Source organism: Coregonus clupeaformis, chromosome 40, assembly GCF_020615455.1.
Source record: "Coregonus clupeaformis isolate EN_2021a chromosome 40, ASM2061545v1, whole genome shotgun sequence".
Lineage (NCBI taxonomy): Eukaryota > Metazoa > Chordata > Actinopteri > Salmoniformes > Salmonidae > Coregonus > Coregonus clupeaformis.
In genome coordinates this window covers 31402045-31425491 of record NC_059231.1, presented here as the reverse complement: position 1 = coordinate 31425491, position 23447 = coordinate 31402045, and the positions used below count along the sequence as shown (strand labels likewise).

Here is a 23447-nt window from a genome sequence, read left to right as displayed (position 1 = left end):
ATTCAATCTATCGATTTATGACATTATTCTGGTGAGTAAGGGTTTATTTAGTCTTCTAGGCAACAAGTAATAACAAAAGAGAAGCTGAATGTATCTAATTATAGACAAGTTGACTAACAAATAGCCTACCAAAATGATGGACATTATAAGCAGAAACATAGGGCTATCTAACAAGGCCTAGCGAAATTGTTTTCTGCCATCTCTGACTGTACAGCACATTTTCTATATTTGCGAGATGGAGAGAGAAAGAGAGAGAGCGAGGTAGAGGGTATAAATGTATGTGTGTGTGTGAGCGAGAGAGTGACAGAAAGAGAGAGAGAGAGTGAGTGTGTGTGCATGTCTATGTGTGTATGCACATGTAAAGTAGAATATATAAATGTGGTGTATGAGTGCAGTTGAGCTAACACTACTCACCACCCTCTCATTCTGCTTGACCCCTCTTAAAGTTCCCTAATAGATTTCCTATTCTACACTAATTGTACCAAGCCTTTCCAATGGCACAATTCTCACAATGCTGCTATACTAGGGGTAGTGGGGAGGTCAATAGGAATCCGTCAGTAGTGACGGAGTTAATCGGCATATAGCCAATCAGTGCACTGTATACTGAAGCAGAACCCAGGGTATGACTGTGCCCCTTCAGGCATCTACCATGGCTCTCCACCAGGGTCCCTCTCGTATGTGCTTTTCCTAAACCTGGTGTATATCCCTACACACCTTCATGAGTTGGTTTATATTCAATGCTTTTGCCAGGACATCAACATTGCTAATGTGACTGGGTTGGTATATCCACACACTGTGTACTGAGAGCGAGCCCAGTTGATTTACTGAGAGAAAGGGTGGATTGGAGCAAAAGCTGAGGGAGAATTAATCAGGAGAGAGGAGGGGAAAAGATAATTAGGGAGAAGGAGAGAGAGGTAGAGAGATTCTGCTCTAGGTAATTACCTGTCCCCTCCACCTATCACTCTGAGGAAGAGAGGAAGAGAGAGAGAGGGGGAGGTGGAGAGGAGAGAAGGGAGACGGGATGAGGTGGATAGAGAAGGGAACAGGATGTGGTGGCTGATACTGGTCCTCCACAGAGACATATCTAATAGGGAGGCACTCACACTTCATGGACCACAGGAAGTAGAGTGATACTTCCTCTAGGCCCTGATCTAAGGTCAGTTTTATACTTTATTTCCTCATAGACAAAAAGATACACAGCTAGAGGAAAAAATCAACATCATCACTGGCTAAGAAGAAGTGAAAAGTGGGCTAGGAGAATACATTGTCAGTACGAGAGAGTAATGGAAGGTAAAAATGTGAGCTGCCATGCTTCTCAGCTGGAGAGAAGGGAAAGGGAGAGAAAGAGGGAGCGAGTCTGAGAATAACTGTGTGGATGAGGAGAGCTTGCCAGGGCCTGCATGGCTTGGCACTGAACCTTCATTTGCTAGCCTGGCACCCTACCTGTCTTACCTGCCCAGGAGCCCCAAGCACAGCCTCACCTGGCTGGACAGACAGAGCCAACTGGACTGACAATGCCACCTCATATAAATACACCCACATTCTATTCCTGATCTCCTTCTATGACAGTGAGGAACACCAAAGGGAGAGAGAGGGATAGAGAGAAAGGAAGGAGACTGCCCAGTCTGCATCTCCATTGTGTACCAGGGAAGTGGTAGGAAGAGAAATGGTAATGACAGTTAAGTCGGTTGGTCACAGACACACTAAACTGAAAGAGAAAGGCTCATTTTGAAAACCTCAACGGTCTATAAAGAAATACTACCATATATACAGTATACAGTATCAGGTGCTTATGTACTGTGTACTACATGTAAGGATGAGAGGACTTGAGATAGAAAGAGTGGACCAGGATGGGGAGGAAAAGGAGAGAGGAGGAAGAAAAGGACACACACACACACAAACACACACACACACACACACACACACACGACTTACAGTAGTGAGTGCATACTTTTTCATACAGGTCCCCCGTAGGAATCGAACCCACAACTCTGGCATTGCAAACGCCAAATGCTCTAACAACAGAGCTCATTTCTCCTCCCTTACTCTTCTTCCTCTCTTTCTCCTACCTCTCTCCTGGTCTGAACGTATTACTTTTAATGGTCCCATTCTTATCTTTTAATTGGATGAGAAGGTTCCAGAATGGTCTTTCTAAGGGGACTGGCTAATGAGCCAGAGACATTATGTATTCTAATTGACCTCCAGCTTCCTCTCATCTCAGGGTCAACAAAGGTCACACATTTCCTTTAAAAATACGCTTGCTCCAGACTAGCACTCAAACGGTGATTTAACTGAAACAATGACTTTAAAAAAACTGTTTTTACTGTTAATAAAAATACCTACTGACATGATTCATTCACTGACATGAATAAGTGTCTCCAATCCAAAGGTGTCTTTAAAAATATTGTTTTATTGACAAATTATAGTCATAATGTATTGCAACTAAGTCAATAGAGTCTAATGAAGCCAATGGATAGTGTGTTAATAATAGTCTGAGCATTTAGAGATAATCTGTCTATCCAAATGGACTGAGACATAGGGGAGGAGAGGAGGAGAGAGGAGAGGAAGATGAGAGGAGAGAGAGAGACAGGAGGCAGGGGGCCAATTACTATTGGACAGACGACACAAAGAGATGAGAGAGAGAGAAGAGGGGGGTTGGATAAATTGAGGGGGTGGGCATCAATATGCCTAATATGGTCACTTCATTAGGAACCAAATGAATGAGATGGAAAGAGATGGAGAAGGAGGGACATGGAGAGAGAGAGAGAGCGAGAGAGTGAGAGAGTGAGTGAGAGAGTGAGAGAGAGGGAGTGAGAGAGAGAGTGAGAGAGTGAGAGAGTGAGAGAGTGAGAGAGTGAGAGAGTGAGAGAGAGAGAGAGAGAGAGAGAGAGAGAGAGAGAGAGAGAGAGAGAGAGAGAGAGAGAGAGAGAGAGAGAGAGAATTAGAATTAGGCCGATACCAGCTAATTATCAAAATCCAGAAGAGAGCCGTTAAATTCTACAACCACCTAAAAGGAAGTGATTCCCAAACCCTCCATAACAAAATAATAATCTACAACGAGATTAACCTAGAGAAGAGTCCCCTAAGCAAGCTGGTCCTGTGGCTCTGTTCACAAACACAAACTGACCCCACAGAGCCCCAGGACAGCAACAGCAACAAAATTAGAACTAACCAAATCATAAGAAAACCAAAAGATAATTACTTGACACATTGGAAAGAATTTAACAAAAAACTGAGCAAACTGGAAAGCTATTTGGCCCTAAACAGAGAGTACACAGAGCCAGAATACCTGACCACTCTGACTGACCGAAAATTAAGGTAAGCTTTGACTATGTACAGACTCAGTGAGCATAGCCTTGCTATTGAGAGAGGCCGCCATAGGCAGACCTGGCTCTCAAGAGAAAACAGGCTATGTGCACACTGCCCACAAAATGAGGTGGAAACTGAGCTGCACTTCCTAACCTCCTGCTAAATGTATGACCATATTAGAGACACATATTTCCCTCAGACTACACAGACCCACAAAGAATTCCAAAACAAATCCAATTTTGATAAACTCCTATATCTGTTGGGTGAAATACCACAGTGTGCCATCACAGCAGCAAGATTTGTGACCTGTTGCCACAAGTAAAGGGCAACCAGTGAAGAACAAACACCATTGTAAATACAACCTATATTTATGTTTATTTATTTTCCCTTTTCTACTTTAACTATTTGCACATAGTTATATCACTGTACATAGCCATAATATGACATTTGAAATGTCTCTATTCCTTTGAAACTTTTGTGAGTGTAATGTTTACTGTAAATGTGTTATTGTTTATTTCACTTTTGTTTATTATCTATTTCACTTGCTTTGGCAATGTAAACATATGTTTCCTATGCCAATAAAGCCCTTTGAATTGAACAATGAATTGAATTGAGAGAGAGAGAGAGAGAGAGAGAGAGAGAGAGAGAGAGAGATAAAGGAATAAATAGATAGATTTATATACAATAAGCACAGTAGAGTACAGTCTCTGACTGCCACTGTGTCTGTGTCTGATACTCTAGAATGGCCTCCATGTTTTGGTTAGGATACACAGGGCCAGTGCAGACCACAATAACACAATAACAGCATTAACAAACAATGAGGTAATAGGGCACACACAGACAGAGAGAGAGAGAGAGAGAGAGAGAGAGAGAGAGAGAGAGAGAGAGAGAGAGAGAGAGAGAGAGAGAGAGAGAGAGAGAGAGAGAGAGAGAGAGAGAGAGAGAGAGAGAGAGAGAGAGAGAGAGAGAGAGAGAGAGAGAGAGAGAGAGAGAGAGAGAGAGAGAGAGAGAGAGAGAGAGAGAGAGAGTAGCCTAGATTAGTCCTCTCCAGAGACAGGGGCTTGGAGGCTAAATGCTGCTCTAACATGATGGTTTACCACAACACAACAATACCAATACCCTAATAATACAAAACAGCTTTGTGTTGTCTCTATTCACACCAATGTCTTTATAAAATAATTGCTTCATTCCATGATTCAGGGATCAAGTAAGCTACTTCAAAGCAAGGTAACTAACAAGGACATGTTTATCACCTTGTAAGGCTAAAATATTCAGGTTTCAGGGGAGATCTATTGACAGCATGGGAAATATTTGGCAATGTTAAATAGAGTTGAATCACAGCTTTCCAACGGTATCCAATTAATTTTTCAGTTCCCAATATTCAGCTCTGGAGAGACGATTTTAGAATCAGAGTATGTAGCATTGATTTAGTAGGACACCCATTCATCAACTGCATGTAGGCCATTTGAGATTTGAGTGCTGGTGGAAAGGTTTTAGGACATCGGACATGAAAATGACATTAATACATGCTAATAGCTAAATAGTTAACTACAGCGTTAACTAGCCAGGCTACACAATATGTGTTGACTTGGCTATCTAGTTAGTCTGTTGTTTATCATTCTTTTATAGGCCTACCTACTGCAATCTCTCTCTCCTCTGGCCCACTCGCATTGGCACACATACAGGTGATGCACGCACCATGACCTCTTCAGGATTTACATGACCGTACAAACCCTGTTTGCTGACCAAAAATGTGCTATAACTGTGCAAGTAACTCACTAAATAGCAAGGAATATCAACAAATGTGCACACACATCTATACAAGGCTCTGCATTTTGATTTCAAAAGCTCGCAACTCGGGATGATTGAAAGACCGCTCCTGCCTGTCAATGCAATACAATCCTACTCGATGCGCTCTGCAGAAATTGGGAGAACAGCAATACATCGCATCCAGGGGACAATGATCCAATTCTGATCGGAGTAATTGTTTGATATTGTGATTTTTGTGTGATTATTCTTTCCCTCGCATCTATATTCTTCTTGTCCGACTATTTTGTTTTACTTGTCATGGACAAGCGGACAATTGTTAAAAGGAAACTTCAACACTAGACAAAATCAGTTCTGGAAAAGGCTAAAAAGGTTAATGTCAAGCCCTGACAATAATAAACATTGCAACCTAATTTGATCATGATGTGGATGGTCATTATTGCCAGGTATGAATGCAAGCACACCCAGCTTAGATCGAGATTCAATCATTAAAGAATAGTATGTCTTGGTACTAATGATGGTGAAGGGTACAGTAGATGATGTGGTCTCCTGCTCCATCCAACACAAATATTACAGAACATGATCTATATATCCTCTCCTCATCCTCCTGTGGAGGTATATCAATGTTCCTCTCTATTATATAGCATTATGTTATACTGTATGTGTTGGTCCCCCCTTACACACATGCGCACGGACACACACCCTGCTGTGATTGACATGGTCGTCTCAGGAGAGGTAGTGAGAAACAGAGGTGTGACACTGCGTCGTTGGCAGTATCTCAGGTGTGACTGTCATATGACATCCAATAGGGACTAACAGCTCCTTGAGAAGTGTGACATGCCTTCTAAACGGCTCAGTGTACTCAGGACTGAAACATCTTACAAGTAAACCATCACAACAGTCAACCTATTCATCAACTCTTTTCTTGGCCTTCTCTTGTTTCTCCTCCGTCTCTGTAATAATATCTAGTCTCTAATCACTCTCCTCGTCTCTCCTCCGTCTCTGTAATAATATCTAGTCTCTAATCACTCTCCTCATCTCTCCTCCGTCTCTGTAATAATATCTAGTCTCTAATCACTCTCCTCGTCTCTCCTCCGTCTCTGTAATAATATCTAGTCTCTAATCACTCTCCTCGTCTCTCCTCCGTCTCTGTAATAATATCTAGTCTCTAATCACTCTCCTCGTCTCTCCTCCGTCTCTGTAATAATATCTAGTCTCTAATCACTCTCCTCGTCTCTCCTCCGTCTCTGTAATAATATCTAGTCTCTAATCACTCTCCTCGTCTCTCCTCCGTCTCTGTAATAATATCTAGTCTCTAATCACTCTCCTCGTCTCTCCTCCGTCTCTGTAATAATATCTAGTCTCTAATCACGCTCCTCGTCTCTCCTCCGTCTCTGTAATAATATCTAGTCTCTAATCACTCTCCTCGTCTCTCCTCCGTCTCTGTAATAATATCTAGTCTCTAATCACTCTCCTCGTCTCTCCTCCGTCTCTGTAATAATATCTAGTCTCCTAATCACTCTCCTCGTCTCTCCTCCGTCTCTGTAATAATATCTAGTCTCTAATCACTCTCCTCGTCTCTCCTCCGTCTCTGTAATAATATCTAGTCTCTAATCACTCTCCTCGTCTCTCCTCCGTCTCTGTAATAATATCTAGTCTCTAATCACTCTCCTCGTCTCTCCTCCGTCTCTGTAATAATATCTAGTCTCTAATCACTCTCCTCGTCTCTCCTCCGTCTCTGTAATAATATCTAGTCTCTAATCACTCTCCTCGTCTCTCCTCCGTCTCTGTAATAATATCTAGTCTCTAATCACTCTCCTCGTCTCTCCTCCGTCTCTGTAATAATATCTAGTCTCTAATCACTCTCCTCGTCTCTCCTCCGTCTCTGTAATCATATCTAGTCTATAATCACTCTCCTCTTGTCTCTCCCCCGTCTTTGTAATATTATCTAGCCTAGTCTATAATCACTCCCTCTCTTTGCATCTCTCTCTCTCTCTCTCACTCTCTCTCGTCTCTCTCACTCTCTCTCTCTCTCTCTCTCTCTCTCTCTCTCTCTCTCTCTCTCTCTCTCTCTCTCTCTCTCTCTCTCTCTCTCTCTCTCTCTCTCTCTCTCTCTCTCTCTCTCTCTCTCTCTCTCTCTCTCTCTCTCTCTCTCGGCATGACATTTTGTCAGGAAATGCAGCTCTGTCTCAGGTTCTGCTGTGGTGCAGTGGTTGCACAGCCTTACCTCTGCAGGGAGCCAGGTTTTCCTGTGTCTACCCTTCTCAATGGCAAGGCTGTGCTCACTGAGCCTGTACTTTGTCAAGGTTTATCTAAGGTTTTGATCAGTAACCATGGTCAAATAATTAGCCACGGTGTACTGTCCATTTAGGGCCAGATAGCACTGCATTTTACTTTGTGCTTGTGCTTGTGTTTCCTAATAAGCAATGTAGTTTTGTTTTGACTGTGTTGTAATTTGGTTTATTCTGATTGATTGGATGTTCTGGTCCTGAGGCTTCAGTGTGTTAGTAGAACAGGTTTTTGAACACAGCCTCAGGACCAGCTGGATGAGGGGACTCTTTTCTTTGCTCAGCTCTTGGCATTGCAGGGCTTGGTAATGATATGAGAGGGAGTCACTGTATTTGAGATGTTTCCTAAACTTAATTGCTATTTTTTGAGTTTTTATTATTAGTGGATATTGGCCTAATTCTGCCCTGCATGCATTGTTTGTAGTTTTCCTCATGTAGGAGAATCTTACAGAACTCTGAATGCAGGGTTTAAATGTGGTGTTTGTCCCATTTGGTGAAATCTTGTTTTACAATGGACCCCACACCTCGCTGCCATAAAGTGCAATTGGTTCAATGACACATTCAATTAGTTTTAGCCACATTTTAATAGGTATTTCAATTTGAATTTGTTTTTTAATGGCGTAGAATGCCTTGCGTGCTTTCTCTCTCAGTTCATTCACTGGATCATTAAGGTGTCCAGTTGAGCTTATTTTTAAACCTGAGTAATTGTAGTGTGTGCAGTACTCTATATATTTTGTACCAATTGAGAACTTTGGTCTAATTCCCTGAGATCTGGATCTTCTCTGGAAAATCATTATTTTAGTATTTTTGCGGTTTACTGCCAGGGCCCAGGTCTGGCAGTACTGCTCTAGCAGGTCCTGGTTCTGCTGTAGGCCATGTGCTGTGGGTGACAGCAGGCATAGGTAATCTGCGAAGAGCAGGCATTTAACCTCTGAATTGTGGAGACTAACACCAGGGGCTGGGGATTTTTCTAGAATAGTGGCCAATTCGTTGATGTAAATATTGAAGAGTGCAGAGCTCAGATTGCAACCCTGGTGAAGGCCCCGCCCCTGGTTAAAGAATTCTGTTATTTTCTTGCCAATTTTGATGCTGCACGTATTGATTTAATTATGTCATATGTTTTACCCCCTACACCACTTTCAATAACTTTGTAGAACAGTCCTGTATGCCAAATAGAATTAAATGCTTTTTGGAAGTCGATAAAGCAAGCGTTCATTTTTGTATTATTTTGGTGGACATGTTTATCTATCAGGGTGTGTAGGGTGTAAATATGATCAGTCGTGCGATGTTTTGGTATAAATCCAATTAGGCTTTTACTCATGACATTGTGCTTATTAAGGAAGTGTAGCACTCTTACATTTATAATACTACAGAAAATCTTCCCCAGGTTACTGTTCACACAAATGCCTCTGTAATTGTTAGGGTCAAATTTGTCTCCGTTCTTAAAGATTGGGGTTATGAGTCCTTGATTCCAGATGTCAGGGAAATAACCTACACTCAGGATCAAATTAAACAGTTTTAATATAGCCAATTGACATTTTGCACTAGTGAATTTGAGCATCTCCTTTAGGATGCCATCTGGTCCGCATGCTTTTTTAAATTTGAGGGCCTGAAGTTTCTTATAGAGCTGCTGGTGAGTAATTGGGGAGTCCAATGGATTTTGATAGTCCTTTATAGCTTTTTCTAATCCATCCAACTTCTCATGAATTTGGCATTGTTCTGTGTTTGTGTCAATTTGAATGGTGTTATAGAGTGTTTTATAGAGTGTCAGCTGCTGGCTGTTGTACTGTGCTTTTTTGGTTCTGAGTGTACGTTTATAGAGTTTTAAAGTCTCACAGTAATGAAGGCGTAATTCACCATTATTTGGGTCTCTGTGCTTTTGGTTTGATAGTGTTCTAAGTTCTTTCCTTATAATGTTACAATCTGCATCAAACCAGTTGTCATCTGTGGTCTTTTATTTTAATTTTGTATCAATTTCAGTTGTGCTTCTTTTGCCATTTGCCTGAATATATAGTTGATGTTTTTTTACTGCTAGATTGATGCCTTCTTTACTGTGAGTGAATGTGGTATCCAGAAAGTTATCTAAGAGTGTTTGGATATTTTGGTTACTGGTTGCGTTCTGGTATTCTTCTGTGCTGTTTTGGCCCATCTGTATGAATTTCTGATGTTGTACAGCTTACTGGGCTGTGAATGTGTGGTTGTTTCCATGTCTGTTCTTTTGAGGAACAACGTAATTTGGCTGTGATCAGACAGAGGTGTTAGTGGCTTGACAGTGAATGAGCTGAGAGAGAAAGGGTCAATGTCTGTAATCATATAGTCTACTGTGATGTGGCCAATAGGTGAATCTCCCCAAAGAGTCCCCCCGTAACCTACCATTTACAAAGTACAAACCCAGGCTTCGACAGAGCTGCAACAGATCCCTTCCGTTTTTGTTGATGGTGCTGTCACTGTTGTTTCTATGGGGGAGATTAAGACAGTTAGAAACAGTATGGCCTGTAATAAAGCTGTCCCCTCGTATGGTTGTTAGATCAGGTAGTGTTCCTGTGTGCACATTTGTGTCCCCACAGATGAGCACATTTCCCTGGGCCTGGAAATGGCACGTCTCTTCCTCAAGGCTGGGGAATATGTCCTCTCAGTAATATGGGGATTCCGAGGGGGGGGGGGGGATACGCAAAGGAATACATATTTTTCTGTCAGTGCAAGTTATTTTTTCAGTTTTAACCAAATGTGATATTTACCAATTTCGAGAGGATCAATTAGATTTTGTAGTTCGGATTTGTACCAAATGATCAATCATCCAGAGTCTCTGCCTCTATTGACTGAGCTGTGTTTCTGTGACGGCAGAATTACCTCTCTGTAGCCTGTGGGACAGTTAGTGACAATGTATGCCTTACACCATGTCTCCTGCAGAATGATGACATCAACATCTTTAAGATTTTTTAAAACTCCAGTGCTAAACTCTTCAGTCCAAAGGTTGATGAGTTTAGGCCCTGAATGTTCCACATGGTAACTGATAGTGATTTCATGTTGCAAAAAGAAAGAACAGCACAGTCAAAAATACAGTAACTTCTAACTACTAAGTTGTTAAGAGTGAGATAAACAGGATAACAGCAAACATTTGTTCTGTTATATATATATTAGGGCTGTCAAAAATAGCGCGTTAACGACGTTAATTAGTTGTTTGCTGTTAATTACGTCAATTTTTTTAACGCATTTCACGCATGCGCAGTGTGACAAATTATTCAGGTCAGGAAAGTGGTTGGGAGCTAGAGGCGAGATGGAGCAAGGTGAGCAAAGTGGGCCTATTGACGGATTCAAATATAAAAAGAATGATGATGGTACAGTTAACAAGTACAAGGTTATTTGCAAGATTTGTAAGAAAGAGTTTCAATTTCACCGGAGCTGTTCAAGCTTGAAGTACCATGTCAACGCCAAACATGCGTTTGCTGGGCCGTCAGATTCAGCAAGTGGTTTGCGCCAGACCACGCTGAATGTTTGCAGGCAATTAACAAAATCAACCTCAGATAATTTGACCAACACAATAGCAAAATGGATTGCAAAGGATTGTAGACCCATTAGCATTGTAGAAGACTCAGGTTTCCTTGATGTTTTGCAAGTGGCGTCTCAAGACTCATTCTATAAGCCACCGTCAAGAGCCACAGCCAAAGACAAATATTATGGTGTGTAGTATGTTTCAGCTTGATTTAAAACACCATTATTTGGCTGTGTTAATAAACAGACATAATATGAAAATTATGTATCTGTGTCCTGTTATTTATCTTTTGGTATGCATTTAAAAAAAAATGGTTAGGATTCAGGTGTAATTGCAAATAGTGATTAATCATGATTAATCCACTGAAAATTCTGATTAATTTGATTAAAAATTTTAATCATTTGACAGCCCTAATATATATATATATATTCCTATTCATTGAACAAGTAAACTTTTAGTACAATGTGTGTGTGTGTGTGTGTGTGTGTGTGTGTTGCGCGTTTAGTGCAGTTTAGTGCAGATGTATTGGAGGAGCTGTTTAATCTCACTCAATCCTACAGGGTTCTGAGGACCTCCGCGTAGCTGCACTGGTCCTGCTGTTGGGCCCTGTGGAGTGGAGGGGGCCAGGTCTGGGCCGGGGGGCTTCCTCTCTGGTCTGGTAGAGGTGGTGATCTGGTGCGGGGTAGTAGGCTGGGCCCGGTCCAGTCTGGTTAAGCCGATGGAAGTGGTGATGCTCTGGTGGTGGGTGGAGCCTGTGGGGTGTTCTGGTTCTGGTGGGGCGTTGAGGGGGCCTGGGGCTCCTTGGTTGTGCAGTGGTCTGGTAGGGGTCTCTGGGTGGTCCTCTGTCCAGTGCGGCATGGGGTGTTTGTCTACCAAGTGCCACGTCCTTTAGAGACTTGGCAAACATCCCTATTGTCTGCTTCCTCAGGTGGGAGTGGTCGTGCAGATGCTCTGGGGTGACTGTTGGGTGGTGAGCAACGTGCACGTTCGGGAGTAGGCCACACCCTCTGGTGATGTCAGCGTTAACTTTCTGAATGGTACGGGAATAAAAGTATTTGCGGGGCAGCAGAGTGGAGATGGTGATGTGGGAGTTGGGGAACCACTCAAAGGCCCTCTCTGCTACTCTGTTGACCAGGCTGCCTACTCTCTCCTGCTCCTCTCGCAGGTTGTTGGTGCCGGTGTGAATAATAATGTGGCCTGGTGTGCCAAAGTCAGGCTGGGACAGGATGTGGAGTGCATCCTGCGTTTTTGGGCACCATATTTTGGACACCTTGTGGTGGGGGAAGAGTTTATCCTCTTGGATGAATTTCCCATTTGAGTCAATGAGGATGGCCACCTCAGTGGGTTTTACCAGAGTAGTGGGTTTTACCAGAGTAGTGGGTTTTACAGTGTGGGGCTGGGGCTGGGGTCTCCTCCTTTACCTGCACCAGCTCTCTCCTCATGGTGCCTTTACCTCCTCAAGCACTGTGGTGAGGCTCTCTCCTCATGGTGCCTTTACCTCCTCAAGCACTGTGGTGAGGCTCTCTCCTCATGGTGCCTGTACCTCCTCAAGCACTGTGGTGAGGCTCTCTCCTCATGGTCCCTGTACCTCCTCAAGCACTGTGGTGAGGATCTCTCCTCATGGTGCCTTTACCTCATCAAGCACTGTGGTGAGGCTCTCTCCTCATGGTGGCCTTTACCTCCTCAAGCACTGTGTTGAGGCTCTCTCCTCATGGTGCCTTTACCTCCTCAAGCGCTGTGGTGAGGCTCTCTCCTCATGGTGCCTTTCTCTCCTTATGGTGCCTTTACGTCCTCAAGCAATGTGGTGAGGCTCTCTCCTCATGGTGGCCTTTACCTCCTCAAGCACTGTGGTGAGGCTCTCTCCTCATGGTGGCCTTTACCTCCTCAAGCACTGTGGTGAGGCTCTCTCCTCATGGTGCCTTTACCTCCTCAAGCACTGTGGTGAGGCTCTCTCCTCATGGTGGCCTTTACCTCCTCAAGCACTGTGGTGAGCCTCTCTCCTCATGGTGCCTTTACCTCCTCAAGCACTGTGGTAAGGCTCTCTCTCAGCTCCTGGACAGAGTTCTTCAGCTGGGTCCTGCACTGGTTGATCTGGTCCTGTAGAAGCTCTGTGTCTGGGCTGGAAGTGGTGTAGCTGTGGGGCTGCTCCTTTAGCTCAGTAACCCATACCTCTAACAGAGCCAGCCTGTCTCTCAGCAGGCTGATGGTAGTGTGGTCTTGGCTCTGGTGGTCGTAGGCAGGCAGGGGGGAGGACAGATCTGTTGTGTGGGTCTGGGCCTGGGCTCCTGCTGTTGGAGTGCCTGAGGTGAGGGGAGAGATCGGGGTGCTGTCCTTGTCCTTTTTGGTTTCTGCTATCTTCCTTAGGGTGGGGAAGTCCTGCACAAAAGAGCTGAGTGCAGCCTCACTGCCCTGGACCATGTTTACCGTCAGTAACCGGTTTTCCTGGTCCTTTTCGCTGTCCTCCCCTTGCAGATGCCTTTCTTTATCGTATAGCTGAAATGCCTGGTTACAGCTGTATGCAGTAGTGTGGTCGGTGTAAATAACAGGTTTGCAACAGTCCTGTTGTGTATGCAGTCTCTCTCTCTCTCTCTCTCTCAATTCAATTTCAATTTCAATTTAAGGGCTTTATTGGCATGGGAAACGTATGTTAACATTGCCAAAGCAAGTGAAGTAGATAGTAAACTAAAGTGAAATAAACAAATCAATATTAACAGTAAACATTACACTCAGAAGTTCCAAAAGAATAAAGACATTTCAAATGTCATATTATGTATATATACAGTGTTGTAACAATGTGCAAATAGTTAAAGTACAAATGGGAAAATAAATAAACATAAATATGGGTTGTATTTATAATGGTGTTTGTTCTTCACTGGTTGCCCTTTTCTTGTGGCAACAGGTCACAAATATTGCAGCTGTGATGGCACACTGTGGTTTTTCACCCAGTAGATAAGGGAGTTTATCAAAATTGGGTTTGTTTTCGAATTCTTTGTGGATCTCTGTAATCTGAGGGAAATATGTGTCTCTAATATGGTCATACATTTGGCAGGAGGTTAGGAAGTGCAGCTCAGTTTCCCTCTCAGACTCTCTCTCTCTCTCTCTCTCTCTCTCTCTCTCTCTCTCTCTCTCTCTCACTCTCTCTCTCTCTCTCTCTCTCTCTCTCTCTCTCTCTCTCTCTCTCTCTCTCTCTCTCTCTCTCTCTCTCTCTCTCTCTCTCTCTCTCTCTCTCTCTCTCTCTCTCTCTCTCTCTCTCTCTCTCTCTCTCTCTCTCTCTCTCTCTCTCTCCTTCTCTTCTGCAGGGAACCGCAGGGAACATATATATATATATATTCGGTTCCCTGCAGAAGAGAAGGAGAGAGCAGCATATCTTGTGAATAGGGCATTTATCTGGTGTTATGGTGTTATAGCATCACCATCATAGCTCTGTGATGAGGCCTGGGAGAAATGGAGAAATGAATAGAAATCATTCAGAGGTTCCATTAAAAGCCAAGAGTATCACTCAACACACACACACACACACTACACACACACGTGTGCAGTCAAACATATACAGACACACACAACAGGGCCTATTAAAGTATTACAGGAGAAGGAACACTCTTTACAGGGCATTAGTTGTGGCAGGGCTATGGGAAGAATTTAAATATACATATTATACAGTATATCTTCCTCTGGGCCTCTGAAACCCCACCCTGGGAGAGAGATAAGGATGTTTACATAGTCCCTGACACAGAGCAGGAATTACATTAGGCTGAGGTGGATCTAGTGTCCCAGTGTCTTTAAAACACTTATATTATCCTTGATAAAGCCTTATGCTGTGTCTGTGTTACCCTCCATAGCATGGTGCCTGGTACAGAATAAGGCAGGGTCACAGCAAAGAGCTAACACAAACACACACACACACACACACAAACACACACACACACACATAATAATGGTTCTAAATAGTACCAGATAGGGGTTCTTTGGCTTGTAACCATAGCGGAACCCTTTTTGGTGCTATATAGAACCATTTTTGGTGCTATATAAAAGCCTTTTTTGAAGGTTCTATAAAGAACCATGCTTATAAGGTTCTAAAGGGAACCTGTATGGTGGCTATAAAGAACCTGTTTCTAAGATTCTATAAAGAACCATTAAAAAAGGTTATATACAGCACCAAAAAAGGGTTCCTCTATGGTTACAACCCTTTTTGGGGCTATATAGGACCATTTTTATGGTTCTATAAAGAACCTTTCAAAATCTGAAAGGTTCTTTGTAAATCATTTTGAAGAACCATACAGGGTTTTTTATTCTGGTCAGCCATATTATATTCCATCGGCGTTATTACTGTGTTAATTGACAAGTTGAATCAAGTGAGCTACCTCTGGAACAGCTGGGGGTCCCTGAGGAGAGAATTGAAAACCACTGACTGATTTTGTCAACCATTCTCAATTGACACCAGGCCATAAAGGAGTCTCTAGCCATAGTCATATAACACATATGATAGCATAACACAACAGATTAGATGAACTGGAATGACACTCTCACTAACAAAAAGAGCTGTGACCAAACCAAGCCCCAAAATATTCAAATGAGCCGCTTCCCCTACATTTGAATTATTGCTAAAAGAGAAAAGAACCCTTTTGTTAACTGCAAAGAACCATTGAAGAGCTTAAAGGGTTATTTGAGTCATTATGGTTCCACATAGAACCATCACCCTTCCCAAGGAACCCTCATTTTTTTGAGTGTACAGTACACACACACACACACACACTCCAGATCAGTCTAGGGTCACAGCGGAGGGCAGTCTGTATTGCGCTGTGTTTAAGACCAGTTAAACTTAATGACCTCCTTCATCCTCCTAGCCTATTAAATAAACTACAACATTAGTCTGCCAAATGAAGTTTGGCCTTTTACGCTTGCTCTCCGGGATGTGGCGGTTTTATCAGGAAGTGATAAAAGGTAGATCATCTCACGCCCACTTGAGGGGAAGATGGGTTGATTTTAACAATGGAAACGATCCTACACCATACAGCTGATATGAGCTAATCTTATTCTAGCCCTGCAGTATGGATTTAATAGGGCAAGTGGCCTAATGGTATAGTCTTTTAATGAGGTGAAATGGTTCTATGGTATATAGTGATAGGTTTAATAGAGAAACGTGCCTAGCTTATGACGCAGGCCTGACGAGCATAGATTCCTTGTCTTTATTGGGTTGGTGTAAAGCAGGAGTGAACATACTGTATCTGGTACACTACGGCTGCAGTATCTGCTGGTTCTCAGCCTTGTGTTTCAATCAGAGACTGATTAACACCTGGTTAACCATGTGGTTGAAATATCTGGCCAATCAATGATACCATGTGTCTTGTTTTTACACCAAACAAAAAGAGGCAGTAAAACAACCCTGGAGAACACTGGTGAAACCCTGACGTTGCCTTTAGACTGGAGGACTCCACTATGGACCTTGAGGTCCTCACCACTGCTATTGTCCATCCTTCCCCTCTAATCAGGGATTGATTAAGACCTTTGGACCTTTGACACCAGGTGAGAGGTGAGCCAATCAGTGAAATTAATCAGTCATTTAACTACAAGGTAGAAAAGAAAACCAGCAGCAATGCAGCCCACAACGAATGGAGATGCGCTCCCTTGTTGTAAAGACTTGGCTTACACTTCTACAACAGGGCTGTTGTGTTTCAGAGTTTACTTACGCCAAACAACTGATCCAGGATAATGTATTTTGTCACCCCCCTAATGGTTAAGGTTAGGATAGGGAACACTACCCACTATCAGACCTGTGTGTCACACAAAATTACTTCCCCGTTGTTTTTGACGAGTCACTGACACTCCATTACTGTGAACATGGGGAAAGGGACCTCAAGCAGTTGTAAATGTGTGTGTGTGTGTGTTTGTGTGTGTGTTCATGCATGTGTGTTATTGTGTGTTTGTGTTTGTGTGTTTTTCCAGTACATTTGATTGAAGTGTAATCCCAGCAGGCTTATAGTACCTCTTATGAGCCCAGCAGGTTTTCTGTCAGAACCGAGATGCTCTAACGTCAAATAAACAAGGAAGTGTAGATATTCTTCCAAACTGACATATATACACAGAGGATGAGAGGTTTACTCACACTAAGAAAAGGCGAGTGAGAAGGAAAAGACAGAGAGAACGAGAGGGAAGGAGAGAGGGACAGTGGGAGAGAAAAAGTGCTACTCTATGTTATATGTAACAATTTGCTTGCTTCCTTGCTTTCTCTCTCTCCATCCCTCCCCCTCTCACTCTCTCTTTCTCTCTTGCTCTCTCTCTATCTCTCTCTCTCTCTCTCTCTCTCTCTCTCTCGCTCTTTCCCTCTCTCTATATATATCCCTTCTCTATGTCATTAGCCAGGGTGCTCTGTATTTATAACCTCCATAAAGTTTTTATGGCCTCAACCATTACATGGAGGTCATACTGACATGCTAACACACACACACACACACACACACACACACACACACACACACACACACACACACACACACACACACACACACACACACACACACACACACTGTAGAAATAAATAAACACACAAGCACTCTGACATACAAAACACACTGTGCTGAACATACCGTACTACAAACGCACCATTACACACACATCACAGAAAGTGGTACTATGCACACACAAGCACATGAACACACACATTCAAACACACTGGCGTGATGTGAGTGAGGTATATAAAAAGAGATGCAGTGTATCTGTTTCCTATCGGCCTCATACTTATTGAGCTCTGCTGGCGATAAAACACTGGCTATCAATCCCTGAGTCCACCTACTAGGAAGCTTGGCTTCCGGGATCATGCCCCTGCCTTGTCCAATGGAAGGTCTTGTTGGAGGAGTGGTGTATATCTCCCTGTTCCATCTCAGTGAGATAGTAGCGGCTCCCTGTATCCTATCTGTACCGCATCGCACAAGCGCAATGACCAGCCTTAGAAATAAACAGTACAGGGGATACAAATAACACACACACACGCAAAAATAAACATTTGAATGCAGACACGCACACGCACGCACACGCACACACACTTACTTGGAGCTGTAGTCTACACAGTGAAAACCAGTTAGAGGAACTAGAGAAATGGAGTTCTCTATCTGCCTCAATTCATTATTGCACTGTATTCCAGTTACATCTGCTCCATCCCTGTCTCTATCTGATTGCCAAGCAGAACTAACCCAGTGACAAGAGCTCAGCATCTCTCCGGTGGCCAAGCAGAACTAACCCCAGGAGTGAATCAGGATACACAGAGAGATATGGCGACAGACACCTACAGTGAAACACACAGGCTTTTAAACAGGCCTAGAAAAGCTGTGTTAGTAACCAGATCAGGTCATATTCCAATGGCAGTGTAATACAACATTCATTTAGCTGCCAGGGACTCTTCTGATTCCTGAGAGAGAGAGAGAGAGAGAGAGAGAGAGAGAGAGAGAGAGAGAGAGAGAGAGAGAGAGAGAGAGAGAGAGAGAGAGAGAGAGAGAGAGAGAGAGAGAGAGAGAGAGAGAGAGAGAGAGAGAGAGAGAGAGAGAGAGAGAGAGAGAGAGAGAGAGAGAGAGAGAGAGAGAGAGAGAGAGAGAGAGAGAGAGAGAGAGAGAGAGAGAGAGAAATATGGATAGAGAGCGAATAGGGGAATGAAAAACGTAACCTTTCCGTCAACCCTAATCAGCACAGTTGACCCAGCAGGGTCCCACACTCCACTGCCTCCTGCCCAGCCAATGGAGAACACACCTGGGCTGCCCCAAGCACAGCGTGCCCTCAACCCTGGAACTCACCCTGCAGCTAGGGCTGACGAGCGCGGGTGTTTGGTCTACATGTGTTAAAAAGAGGACTTATGTAAGTGTGTGTTGGTGTATGTATGCGTATGTGTGTGTGTTTGATACGTGCGTGTGTATGCAAGCATGTGTGTATGCAAGTGTGTGTGCATTCACGTATGCGGGCCTGTGTGTGTGTGTGTGTCTCCCTGACCTTGGTCCTGGCTCTTTAGCTCTCTGTGTGGAAGGGGTTTAGCAGTGTTTGGCTGGCTGTAAAGTGCTGATCTGGACCAAGAGATGCATTACGGGCCAACGCTTCAACATCAATTAACACACCAGCAGGAGGTCACAGCACTGTAGAGAGATGTGTGTGCGTGTGTGAGAGAGAAAATCTCCTACAACGCAAAACAGTAGAATGGAGAAAAGTCAAAAAGCAGAACAACTCTGCAGGAAGAGGAAGTGATATCCTAAACAAGTACACCCCTCCATCCCTCCCTCCATCTTACCTGTGACGGAGAGCTCAGTGGTCCTGCGTACCACGAAGCCCCCAAAGGTGACCTCACAGGTGTAGTTGCCGATGTCGTCCTCTTTGACCTCTCTGATGGACAGAGTGTCTCTTCTCTGGAGGATGGAGGCCCGCCACTGCTTCGGACGACACTCCTGGGGGTCACACGCACATGAGCATACACAATACAACGTGGAGTTACAGTGCTATTGACACTGAGACTCATTAAATCATCATAACATAGAGAACATGTTGGATTGTTATCTCATGAACACCAACAACAGCAATGAAGATTCTGCTGAGGTGACCAATGCATGATGCCTTTGATTTCTGCATTGGTCACATACTGAATTTGTCAACGTTAAGTTGCTTTGGATAGTGGCATCTATTACAGTTAGGGACATTGGGGAAGAGGAGACCAAACAGAGTCATTATGTTATCCAGACTGTAGAGAGGACTGTGAAGAGAGCAGTGGAATGCATAGTGTATCACTGCCAACCAGAGAGAACCCATATGGGAAGATGATAAGGTTTAGTAACCTGAGTTATCCTACTTATTTAATAGAAGTGTATTGCACTGAACTGAATATTCCAGATTCAATATTCTCTGACTGGTAAGGACATGGAATGTCATTTGAAAAGTCTTCACTGGCAAAATAATGTGTGTGTGTGTGTGTGGTGTGTGTGTGTGCGTATGTGTGTGGTGTGTGTGTGTGTACATAGGTGGAGTGTACATAGGCTCCTCAATACGGGTACTCTCTTCCCTCTCTGGCAGGGACAGCTCTGGCTCAGAGGATTCTATTCCACCATAGCTCGCGGCAACCCTCGGAATTCAATCAGCTCTGCTGCAGAGCAATCCAAATAACTCTGGGTTCCAGCGCTCCCAGTCATTATCCAAGCCTTAATTGAATTCTGGGAGAACCTGGAGGTCGAGCCCGACCGGCTAATTTACCACTGATCTGCCTTTGATTAGTTTGGCCTGGGCCGCTCCCTGGGATGCTCGCTGTGATCCGCAGGCCATGACTGACCTCAACAGGGGAGAACTCAGGTGAGAAGGTAACTCGAGAGTCGGATAATAGATATCTTAGGCTAGCAGCATTTAGAGGACTCTCTCTCTCTCTCTCTCTCTCTCTCTCTCTCTCTCTCTCTCTCTCTCTCTCTCTCTCTCTCTCTCTCTCTCTCTCTCTCTCTCTCTCTCTCTCCCCATCTCCCTCCTTCCCTCCCTCCCTTCCCCCTCCACTCTCCTCTGCTCTCCTACTTCTCAGCAGGGCAACGAGAACTATAATATAAAAAGGTTCTCTCCTCATCAGTGTGTGTGAATAATGAATCCCATCTTTGTGAAAGCCCTCTGTTCCTCTGTCTCTGTATTCATGTACTGAATGTTTCTCCTTAGATGACCTCTACACGGGTACTGGTGCACTGCAGACAGGCGTCGTGTAATTCTCCTATTATTAACACATCCCCCTTGCATAATCGAACCCAGTCTCAGGCTCCTACGGACACAGCTTTTACATTCCGTAGAAACAACTGGGAAGAACATCTGAAAACAAAGCAATGAGGCACCATCTTCACCAAGGTAAATCAGACACGCACACACGCACGCACGCACACACACACGCACACACGTCGCTCACCTTAAACCAGGTGATATCAGGGTCTTTCCCAGCTTCTATGTAGTCCTCTATGTCTGGACAGGTGATGTCTTTGCTCTTGCTGAGTTCGGCCTTCTCCGTATGTCTCATGTCAGAGTTGTAGCAGAGGTCTGTGTCATTCTCAGCCACGTGGAGAGACATGGACACCTTCATACAGTAGGTCGAATTCCTGGAACACACAAGCACAACCAACAGGTCACTGACAAGATTCAGACTATAAGAGAAAATGCATTGTCAAAACAACTCTGCTTATTCCTGCTTACATTAGCTTTCTTTTTTCTCTCTCCGACTTTCTTTATTAGTCCCTCTTCCCCTGTCCTCATTCCTTCCACACGCACACAAACACACACAACACACACGCAACACACACGCGCACACACACACATTGTCGGAGTTAGTGCTAACGACGTGTTCAGCAGCTTACTGAACCAATGACTCAGGCTCACGACCACTATTGAATTAATGGAGGGCAGTGCAGCCTGCACTGGGAATAATAATGACACAACAGACACACACACACACAAACACAAAGACCTGGGGACAGAAGGAGTGGAAGAACCTGCTTAGTCATCACAGTGATGTAATAGCCCTCTGACAGCACAGGCATCGACATACTGTAGGTTGGGTCTAAATACAGTCAAATGGCTTCATTTTCTTGTCTACCTTCCTTCATTATGAGTCATAGGAGGAAGCCAGTGGCATGACTGTAACATATGCTCATTGTCTGTAGCGGATGGCTAAGTTTGCATCACACAGTGACATCATCTCTTCAGATATATGAATTGCTGATGTACTCGTTCAATAAATGCCATGGCTGTTATTGGTCAGCGGAAAAGTTGGTGGCTTCGGGAGTATGTTGTGCAGTGTGCGTGTGTATGTATGGTATCCTGGAGATGTTTACTACATGTTATAGCTCAATAAACACACCCACTCTTGCAGTTCCACATCCTACCTGTGGGGGCAGCATCCCCAATACCACCACCCACTCTCTCTGCCTTGTGTGACCTGTGTAGCATATGGGGCTTCATTTAATTACATTACCTTTACTGCTGGCCAGATGCTCCCATTCCGGCTACATGACAGGCTTTCATATGATGTAGTCAAGTTATGGAAGTAACAAGAGAGTCACCTCTCCCATAGAAGCACCCCTGACCTCCAGACCATAAAACACATACAGCTGAGGCTGTCAGACACTGCACCAAGCTACAAGAGATAGAGCCAACAGGCAGGCTGGGAGGCTCTCTTACTGTGGGATGGAGCTAACTGAGAATAGGGCTAGGTAGGATTGGACTGGAAACCGTAGCCAGACGTTAGATAATACTATGACTGTGTTATTTTAAATGTTGCGTTTTTCTATCGCCTAAACATAAAGTAACTCCGGGTTCCAGCGCTCCCAGTCATTATCCAAGCCTTAATTGAATTCTGGGAAAACGTGGAGGTCGAGCCCGACCAGCTAATCTACCACTGATCTGCCTTTGATTAGATTAGTTTGGCCTGATGACCTCATAGCAGAGGGAACATCTGAGCCAATCAGATTCCTGGAGTCCCAGGGGAACCAATGAGGGAGCTCTCTACCTGTTAAACATTCAAACTGGGGGATCACTGCAGGATTGTGGGAAATTGTTAGTGTTGTTTGATTGATGGACAGTCAGGGGTCGACAATTCGTCCAAACGTTCAAATGCTGTTTCAGTCCAACACAGCAAGGATTAGTCTCCTACTCGCGTTAGCTTCCATTCTCCACACATTATTATCCCCCACATACGTACGCTCCCAGAGTAATCACAACAGGAAAACACACACGTAGACCACAGAGAGATGCAGGCTCATTTGAGAGGTGGTGAATTCATTCAGTGGGAGACACATGCATGGACTACAAAGGTGGAGGGAGGGAGGGTGTTTAGAGAGAAAACACTGGAGGTTACAGCTCTCATTTACATTAAGTGGGGATGGAGAGAGAGAGATAAAAAGAGAGGGGGAGAGGGAGGAAGAGAGATAGACAGAGGGGGTAGAGAGAGAAATAAAAACAAGGAGAGAGATAGAGAGAGGGTGAGAGGGAGGGAGAGAGCAGGGGAGAGAGAAAACATGATTGTTATGTAGATTAAGTCACCTTCACACATACACTGATGGGAAAAGTTAGGTTCCAGACAGCAAAGGAGAAAAGGCACTAACACACACACACACACATACACCACATCTCCTTCAGGGAAAAACATCTGGAAGGTTTCAATGCTAAACTGTACTTTCTCCACTGATTTAGATATAGCCAACTCAATATAGCGGCATACTCCAATGCACCACAATACAGTAAGACTATCTACGCTCCAAATAGTTGATAATAACCGCTACCAGTCAAACTTCAAGTGAATGGTTGAAAATCTGACCAGACTTATACAAAATGTGTTATTGTGATATCGACTGTACGAGCAGCAATGAACTCTCTCTCTCTCTCTCTCTCTCTCTCTCTCTCTCTCTCTCTCTCTCTCTCTCTCTCTCTCTCTCTCTCTCTCTCTCTCTCTCTCTCTCTCTCTCTCTCTCTCTCTCTCTCTCTCTCTCTCTCTCTCTCTCTCTCTCTCTCTCTCTCTCTCTCTCTCTCTCTCTCTCTCTCTCTCTCTCCAGCAGAGCTGCTTGGTGGAAGTGTTTGGGTCATGTGTGCTCAAATTTGAGACTCAGAAG

The 23447-nt window shown here is 44.0% G+C and overlaps 1 protein-coding gene across 6 annotated transcripts in view; it reads right to left on the bottom strand.

Moving 5' to 3' along the window:
- Positions 1-23447, bottom strand: part of LOC121571593 (interleukin-1 receptor accessory protein-like 1) — a 303397-nt gene that overhangs the window by 178211 nt on the left and 101739 nt on the right. For all 6 annotated transcript variants that reach the window (XM_041883137.2, XM_041883141.2, XM_041883140.2 and 3 more), the window contains exons 3-4: positions 20756-20942; positions 19124-19277 (exon numbers count right to left, since the gene is read on the bottom strand). In XM_041883137.2, the coding sequence (XP_041739071.2) occupies positions 19124-19277; positions 20756-20942 (341 nt within the window). The remainder of the gene's footprint in view (positions 1-19123; positions 19278-20755; positions 20943-23447) is intronic.